Genomic DNA, 9,177 nt, shown 5'->3' on the forward strand with positions numbered 1-9,177 from the left:
GTTCACTGCTAAACCTCGTGTCATAAGATTGAAATTCGTTTTTTGTTTGCGCTGTTTTCTCCATTATGCAGCGCGCTACCGCAACAGTAAGTCATTAAAGGTCTTTCCAGCTTAGACGATTCAGTGAATTAATGTTTCCCTAAGACAAGGAGAGCTAGGGTTGTAGTAGAAATTATGGATTGCCGTAACACACAGGCACCCATAATAAATACACATTGAATCGTAAAATATCTAATCAATCTGTCCACGCTTTTGATGGTAGCGTGAACAGATTGACAGTAAATTAGTGCGTAAAATACTAGCTTGGTAAAATTTAATTAAAACATTTAGATTCCTAAAAAGTGTTCTGACTCAGACAAAGTGTGTTTTTTTCTTTCTTTTTTTATGCAGCGTTAATGTATGGGAATAAGTAATATAAAAAGAAACTGATAAAAGAGCTGGAGAAGTGTGACTAGGGATTTTTCGAAAGTAAGAGACCGAGAATTTCCAGAATCATACTGCTGTCAGGAAAATTGCTGAAGAGTGATTGAACAATCTGCAATCAATCAATTGGATTTGTAATGGAACGCAAACAGATTAAAATTCAAAACTGAAATTCGAATCCGAAAAAAAGGAGGCAGTCATATGTTTCACCGCATCATGCTTTTGTAGGGATGTTTTAGGCAGAACTTCATTGGTTTACAACAAAATGTTCCGGAAATTGAATTTTTCTCTTATTACATACAAAATACATGAAAAAAAATAAAAATACCCATACAAAAATACATTTAAAAAATAAAATAAAAATACCTAGTAAAATAACACAATAAATTCACACTACTCTTTTCGATAACCGTTTACGAGATCCTAAGTCTATTCTTTGCTCGTTCAGCTCAATAATTTAATTTTTATTTTTTTTTCGTTGTTCTTCCAAAGTCAACCGCTCCATATAAACATCTCGTCATATGACGATGACGACTACGTATTGTGTGCAGTTAAATATTTTTCTGTGGATTCTCGCTTTGAAATGGTAGGTGTAACGTAGTTTAAAATTTCGCTTATAAGTTTCTGACACAGCATTGATTTCTTGCCCGTTCAGTAGGCCAAAGCTGCTTTTACAGTTTTTCTCTCGGCTCTGCCTCCTCTTCTTTCATTATCTTTCATCGGACACTAACACAATTAATCGGCTTCCCGTACAGCTATCAATGAAGCCGCGCCAGTCTCAAAATCCTCTAAATATCCACAAAATATTGGTATAAGTGGGGAATTTCGCGATATTCAAGGATTACATATGGAAAGGAGACGATCCACACGCGACGCGAATGTACGGTAGATATTATTCTCAACACCAAATGTCTCTAAACTTGGCCGGGAGGGAGAATTTGAAGTGAAACTCACGTAAGATTCATTTACTCCCTTCCTGCCTCTTCTCACAAAAATGCCATACCAACAAATTGACGATGTTGGGATCTTTCCACAAAAAGATGGGATTAGTTGGTAATGATTACGAGAACACGCTCAACTCTACCTAAACGTCCTGTAAAAACGAGGTGAGAGACGGTTTTGAGCTCGAATTCTCTTACGAGGCATCTTACAACGTCTTCGTACTTCTGAACAAACCTCATTGATTTTCGTCCGCGGAGCGTGTAGAGACGTGGCGCGTTCTAAAGTGCCTCGTAGTAAAATTTGAACCCAAAGGCGATTTTCCACGTTTTTTCAGGACTAGTAGGAGGATCCGAGCGTATTTGCGCTCACACTCAAAATCTACTCTCTTAACCTTGTCCCCTTCGTAGAGAGATCCTAACATCGTCAAATTTGCGCTATCCTGTCTTTAAACAGGATAAAAACTGACTTTTAATACTTTTAATACATGTGTGCAGAATGAACTAAAATCCCGAGAAGAAAAAAATAGTTATTAGAAGAGTAGTCAGTGATTGGTTGAACTCTCGGGATGAATTGCTATATTTCAAATCAATGAAGAGAACTATAGATCTGTCACACTCGAATCTTGTTGAAATATGCATGGGAATTCGGCTCTTAAAGGCATCACCCCACGAATCTGAGGTGGTACGAATTTCAAGTGGAGTATTCGTATACGGCATTGTGGATTGTGGAGGGGGGTGATTCCATCCATTTCTTCCTAATTGCCGTAAAAAATTGTCCGGAAGATGCGGCGCGTGCACACGGCTGGTGCGCTCCAATCAAACTCCTTGTAGAAAATAGCGCCCCGGAACGCTCGACGCCGTATCTTCCGGGCCGTTTTTTACGTCAATTAGGAAGAAATGGACGGAATCACTCTCCTCTCCATAATCTACTATCCCGTATACGAATACTCCACCTGAAATCCGTACCACCTTAGATTCGTTGGGTAATGCCTGTAAATCAAGGTCTCCTTTTGAACCAGACATTATCTAGGAAAATGAAACACACTCCTGACACTGTATCTTATGCATGAAGTAACAGCAAGCAAAGAAAAAAATGTGCAAAATAAGCGAAAACGATCAAATGTCCTTTACTGCCTTATCAAGAATTCACTCATATGTACATATGTCTGGAAGAAGTACGTGAGTCATTGATCGAAACTCTCAACAGCAAACTATACTGTTTTTTTAAAGTGTGTTATTTTTCCTCCGACCTGATGCGTTTCCTTCCAACTTCAACTAATCCCTAGTGCTGTCAAGACTCGTTTTCAACAATCTCTGATCCGTCGGTCCAGTAAGATTTGTATTCAAGTGTTGTTTTATTTTGAGAAAAAAACATAGAATCATTTCTTTGAGCTTAATTAGAGTGATATACTACTCACGAAGCGCCGGCAATTAAGGAGTGAGGGAATTCTGAAAGAAGAAAGCTATTCAGGAAAAGACTGAAATGATTGCTCGCTGAGTAAGTCGTTTTCTGTGTCGGGGAACTTTCTCTTCTATGAACACACCACAATGCCTAGAAAAAAGAATTTGTGAAAACTCAAGAAATAAATAGCATATTCCACCTTTTTTGAGAGTTACACGAATAAAATTAGAATTTATGATACGTAGAAATCAGCCGAGGTGGGAGTCGAGTAACTAAGAGCAAATGTTGAGAGCAGCGAGGTCTGGCAGGCAAGAGGAATGAAGGTTTTAGAGAGCAGCAATGACTCATGACACAGAAAGTTTTTTTCTGCACATAAAGAAAAACAAACAAAGAAAAGAGAAATATAAATTGTCGCATGTAAATCATTCCAAGTGAAAGTTGGTTTTGGTCTCGTATTGGCAGAAAAAAAAGTCGTAAAAAAAAGTGAAATGAAACTGTGGCATGGATAAAAAAATGCTGACCAATAATGATTACAGAGACGCGCCCACATAAATTTTCACATAAAACTGCAGCTTGTGCCGAAACACCCACTTCATCGGTTTATGGCGTTAATTTGTGGGACCGCCTTTGATCCTATCAAAATCAATACGTTTAATGTTTGCTGACAATGGCGAACTCACTCACGGTTTGCTCAAGCCTCGAAGCGGAGGGAATGAAATCACCGAACGAATTCATATTAACCTCTGCTCTTTGATGGATCTCAATCAAAAAATCCTGTCCACGTCCACACGCAAATCCCCCAAAAAAAGCGAAAGAGTGGAAAACGAACGTTATTGATGTTTGGTGTAAATAAATGACATATCGATAAAGCAACGTCTTTAAAAAAAAATTCTTATCAAGTACTTTAAATTTCACTACCATCAGTTCCACTTCTTTCGTTTGTTTATGGTTTATTTGAATTGAGGCGTCGATTAGGCGATTATATGTTGTCGAAACACACCGGAAATAAGAAAAACATGTTTTTATTGCACAGTTCAGAAGCATAAATAAATGACTCGTTGAGAGGTGAACCAAAAAAAGGATGTTGTGTCATTATTCCCGTTTCGAAGTTGCAGATCATTTCAGTTGATTGACATAGTTTTAGGAAGATTTTTCGAGATCTTGTAAGTAACAAATTCGCTGTTCATACTTAAAGGCATCACCCAACGAATCTGAGGTGATACGGATTTCAGGTGGAGTATTCGTATACGGCATCGTAGATTGTGGAGAGAAAGGTTATTCCGTCTATTTCTTCCTAATTGCCGTAAAAAACGGTCCGGAAGATGCGGCGCATGCACAAGGCTTCAATCGAACTCCTTTTCTAGAAAACGAATTCGATTGGAGCGCACCAGCCGTGTGCACGCGCTTCATCTTCCGGGCCGTTTTTTACGGCAATTGGGAGGAAATGGACGGAATCACCCTCCTCTCCATAATCTATTATGCCGTATACGAATACTTCACCTGAAAACCGTACCACCTCAGATTTGTGGGGTGATGCCTTTAAAACCGAAAAATCAACAGTTGAGACCAAAGTTCTCACCAATGAACGACTTCCCTTTCAGCCTCCTATAATTTTCTAAAAAATTTTACGATGCCAAATTTCTTTTTGAAAAAATGAACAGTGCACATAAACAAATGTTTTATACAAGTGGAGCAGTGGGGAACTCATGAGATTCATGAGATTTCACCATTTTGTAGTTTGTAGCTTTGTAATTCCATATAATTACAATTATAAGCTAATGAGGTAATTACAAGGTTATAATTAAAGTTAACTACAAGGTATTTTAATCAAAGAAAAAAGGTGGAAATATGTTGCGAGAAGAGCATGGATGAGAGTAATGACAAAAGGAGGACGAGAAGTATTAAAAGAATATATATATATATATCTGTGCTAAAAATAATTGGGAGGTCCCTACACTTCAACGCCGTCCTTCTTCTTATCTCTGGGAAAAGAGAGAACGCTGTAATAAACGCTATCCACGCGTGTACCGTAATGTAACGGAAATTCTTGCAAATATTTTACAATAAAGGATATAGATATAGGATCGAGTCAAAGCGACTTGAAGCCAGTAGGTACAGTTATCTAACGTACCTTATCGTATGTAGCTATCTAGCATCAGTAACATGAGTAGAATCAGTGACGAAATCGTGAAATTGAAACCTGGTTCCACAAGGAACTTCAGGTTTCAGCTGAAGGATAGGAATAATAGAAAATCAATGAATAATGGTGAAAACTCGTCCTTCAAAGTTGATAATTACAGTTATTGTTCGGAACTGTTGCAGTTTCTGAGGCATTTGCGGTCGGTAATTCCTCCTGACTGAATCCACTTCATGAAAATCGATGAAAATCTCATATGATGTTGGTCCTGTGGGGCTTCACTCTATGTTATAATTTGTCCAATATCCTGCTTTCCTGGCAAGATAGGCTGACTTTTCACTAACCATTCCAATAGCTAACGAACAGTCAACACAAAAAGTCTTATTCTAACAAGCAACTTTTAATTTTTTGAACCAGTTGTATTAACTAAGTACATGTATTAAAATTATCAAAAAAGTACATCTTTGCATAGCATGATAAGTTTTACAGCAGCGTTGGGTAACCGGCCGGGATCGAAACGGAGCGGTGGAGAAAGTGGCTAGAACCAAGGGGGACAATCGTTGACGTCATTCTTCGCTGCTTTTAATTTCTCTTAGTTCTGATTTTTTAAATTCTTTCCAATTTTCCTTCTAATTCCTTTTCATACGCTCTAATATACATAAATCAGTTTGTATTTAAATATGATATAAGATCATATAGAAATATTTATTGTTCAGCAATTTGTACATCAAGGCGAAGGCATACACTTGAGTCTCTCAAAAGCTTCCTTCTCTAGCTTTTCCCGATCATCCGGATGAGCGATTTGTATGAGAGCATGCGCTCGTTGTCGAACATTTTTTGCACCGAGATTCGCTATACCGTATTCGGTGACAACATAACGTACATGGCCACGTGTGGTAACAACTCCAGCTCCCTAAAAAATAAAAAAATAGTAATAAAAGATTGAGTTTCTGGGGCTAATCAGTCAGCTTCGGATGCGCCAACGCGTTCACTTCGTTTCGAAGAATTGTTTGAGGTTCACGAACGCGTGTCTAGCCCTATGTGTATGAAAGCGTGTGCAGGCCTTCAGTGACTTGTGGGGGCTACCCGATTTGTCAGGTCAGTGATTTTATTCTCTTCCAGACAAGTCTGGAAGAGTTTATCGACTCCGGAGAAATGAAAGGCTTGGTTGGCACAACGGCGATTTCGAACCACCGATCGATCGTGGGATCAAAGCCGAACATCTCACCGACTATGCTACACCCGCCTAACCTCCAGAAAAAATAATAAAAACGCGTAACTGTCACGCTGAAAGAGTACAAGAGAGCTGGCACGGCGATTGCAACAGAGAGTCAAGGGACCAGTGTTCGCCCACCTTCGTTGCGGATGCGTCGCGTCAACGCTGCTGAACGCGTTTGCAGGCGACTATAACTCCTGTATATATGAACCTTAACTTTGATTCCGGAGCACTTTAAGTGCGGATACGGAGTGTTTGCAGAGTTTTGACATTTTCAGCCTTAAGACATGCAACCTTGCGTTATTTTACGATTTTCTTTAAATGCGATCCACACATGACAATTGTGATCTCAGTACCTCAGCAAGTGTTGTCGTTATCTTAGATTTTCCTTTATTTGTTCTGGATGTGATCGCCATTATGGCCTTTCCCAAACCATCGTGAGTGGTGGCTGCTGCATTCATAAAATCGACTTGTCCACCGAATCCTAGAAAAAGCTTTCGTAGATGAAGCTAGAAGGTATTAACTAGGTGCCTGGTGACAATACCTGAGTAGAACGTTTTCCCAATTGAATCCGAAGCTACCTGACCAGTGATATCAATTTCAATACCAGAATTGATGCATGTCATCTTGGAATTCGCACGAATAACATCGGAATGGTTTGTCCAACTGCAGCATTCGAAATCTGAAGCTGGATTCTCATACGAGTATGAATGGAGCATTCAAAGAAACCTACGGATCATAGGATTCTCGTGAAGAAATTTGTAGAACTTTTGAGTACCGAATCCAAAACTTGTAACCACCTGAAAAAAGTCACTTAGTTACAGTTTCCGATTTTCTCGGATTTCTCGAAAAATCATGATCTGACCTTCCCAGGCAGCACTGTTTTTTTCGAATTATTAATAACTCCACTTTTAATGAGATCAATTACACCGTCACCAAGCAGTTCTGTATGAATCCCTAAGTCCTTGTGATTTTTCATCGCTAATAGCGTTGAATCAGGAATAGCTCCAATCCCTGAAAAAATGGAATTTGGTGAGCATGAGCTCTTTAGCAGTTTTGCATTTGAAATTCAAACCTAACTGAAGTGTTGCTCCGTCTTCGACCAAATTTTCAGCGATCAATTCACCAATCCTCTTCTCTTCCTGAATTTTTAGCGGAGTATTTTTTTCCGAGGAAATCAGAAAAAGAATCAGATCTTTCAGGAAATCTACTATGAATTCGTTCAAGAATCTTTCCACCTTATCCGCATAGATGCGTGACTTTTTTTCTCAAACAAGAATTACAACTCTACTCCAATCAAGCGCAAAGTACATTATCTACAGTAACAGGGTGTCTACTGAAACGAAGTTACGAAAACCTCTACACGTGACGACTACTGTAGATGACTTAGAAGGCTCTATATACAACCGTTTGTAGTACCTCAGTAGCGTAGTTTTAGGCAAAGTCAGTTCCTATGAAACGACCAAGAAAATTCCCAAGATGGAGGAGATACGGTGGTGTGGGATCTAAATGAACATCTCAAAGATGCTATTTTCATTTGCACTGTCATTCTTGGACATTCTGGGACATTTGCATCGATAAAAAAACTGTAGATGACGATGACATAAACGCAAAACTTCTGAAGAATTGAGTGCAGAAATTCGAGATGATATTTAAAGCAAAAAATAAGGTCCAGTGCAAGCAAAGATGCAAAAAACTAATGTATCATTTCGAGTTTTCCAAGACATCAAAAAATCCAGGGAAAAGAAATGTAAGAGCGATGAAGAAATTCTAAACTAATCTGTCCTCACCAACCAAATCAATGAATTTGGTGAAGGACCACTGGAACAACAAGTAACTATCTGTCGTTAGCGTACCTCGCTTATCTGTTGTCCTTCTGGATTTCCATAAATTTCCCTGTCAACCTCGACGAAGGAATCAATCCGTGATTCGTGAATTATCGTGTTTCCGCATGTTCGAGGCACTTTAGGATTGATGATGGCTAAAGTATTGTCACTTTAACTTCACTGTTTTTAGCCGTCATCATGATTACTGTCCCGCGAGTCGCTGCATGCCAGCCATCGCGGCGCGGTCGCGCGGCCTCATCCTATGGTAACGTTGACTATTAAGAGTCAAAGTTAGCAGCACTGCAGATTCCATGATCATGATCGCAGGGCATTTTAGTAAATTCAGAAAGGACACAGCAAACATTTAAGAGAAAGAGAGAATGATCAATTAGTGGTGGATAGAATTCTTAAGAAAATATTCAAAACCAAATAGAGCTCACCAATAACTTTTTTAGCACTTTCAATTGCAGCCAATGAAGTGTCTACATTCACTCCTAGAGAACAGTAACCCAACTTATCTGGAATTAACGTTTATCATCAAAAAATACTTATTCACACACTCTCTTGGGAAAGAGAAAAAAGACAAACCGGGAGGAGACACAGAGATTAACGCAAAATCCACTGGAAAATTTTTGTTGTAGAAGTTGCTAGGCATAGCCGAAAGAAACATTGGTATGTAATCAGCATGTCCTATAAATTCTCCGTTTAAAGAAATCATAAAAAAATCTTAATCGTTTCTTATGTTATTGAGCAAATTACCTTCCTTTACCAAAGGACGAAAAGTGTTGGCCATGAATAGACAGTTTGATCGTATTTTTCCTGAAAAAGGCAGTTCGATAAAGGTATATATTCCAGCTCATTTTATGTGTGCACTTCTTTCAAACTCACCAACGTACTTTTTGTCTGCCCATGGTACTTTCCCACTGAGGAGAATATGGATGGGGCGAAGATCTTTGAGCCCTTCGGAATCTACCCGTTTACACAGAGCATTCAATAATTCCGTGGGTGTAGCTGCTTGACTATGAACGAATATATCGCTGTCTAAAAGAGATTTTTTTTTTTGAAATTTTCCCACAAGCATTCAAGAAGTAGTAGTTGTGATTCTTACTTGAGCCAATCGCACTGACAGCTTCATCCGCGGTCATTCGTCGAGGAGTTTTCCCTATATGCGGTGTTGATAGTCGACTGGATAACGGCATCAGATTCCGCCATAACGTTGCACTACGCTTCAT

At 39.0% G+C, this 9,177-nt stretch overlaps 1 protein-coding gene across 1 annotated transcript; it reads right to left on the reverse strand.

Moving 5' to 3' along the window:
- Positions 1 to 5,630: 5,630 nt before the first annotated feature.
- Positions 5,631 to 9,177, reverse strand: RB195_020070 (uncharacterized protein; the record flags this gene model as incomplete). The annotated part of the gene is made up of 12 exons (XM_064188209.1): positions 5,631 to 5,816; positions 6,476 to 6,603; positions 6,664 to 6,801; positions 6,853 to 6,919; positions 6,985 to 7,133; positions 7,195 to 7,261; positions 7,976 to 8,100; positions 8,386 to 8,463; positions 8,534 to 8,635; positions 8,705 to 8,764; positions 8,834 to 8,986; positions 9,054 to 9,177. 12 exons carry the CDS (start codon positions 9,175 to 9,177, stop codon positions 5,631 to 5,633), a joined length of 1,377 nt encoding a protein of 458 aa, XP_064044090.1.

This window comes from Necator americanus, chromosome II (genome assembly GCF_031761385.1).
Source record: "Necator americanus strain Aroian chromosome II, whole genome shotgun sequence".
Taxonomy (NCBI): Eukaryota; Metazoa; Nematoda; class Chromadorea; order Rhabditida; family Ancylostomatidae; genus Necator; species Necator americanus.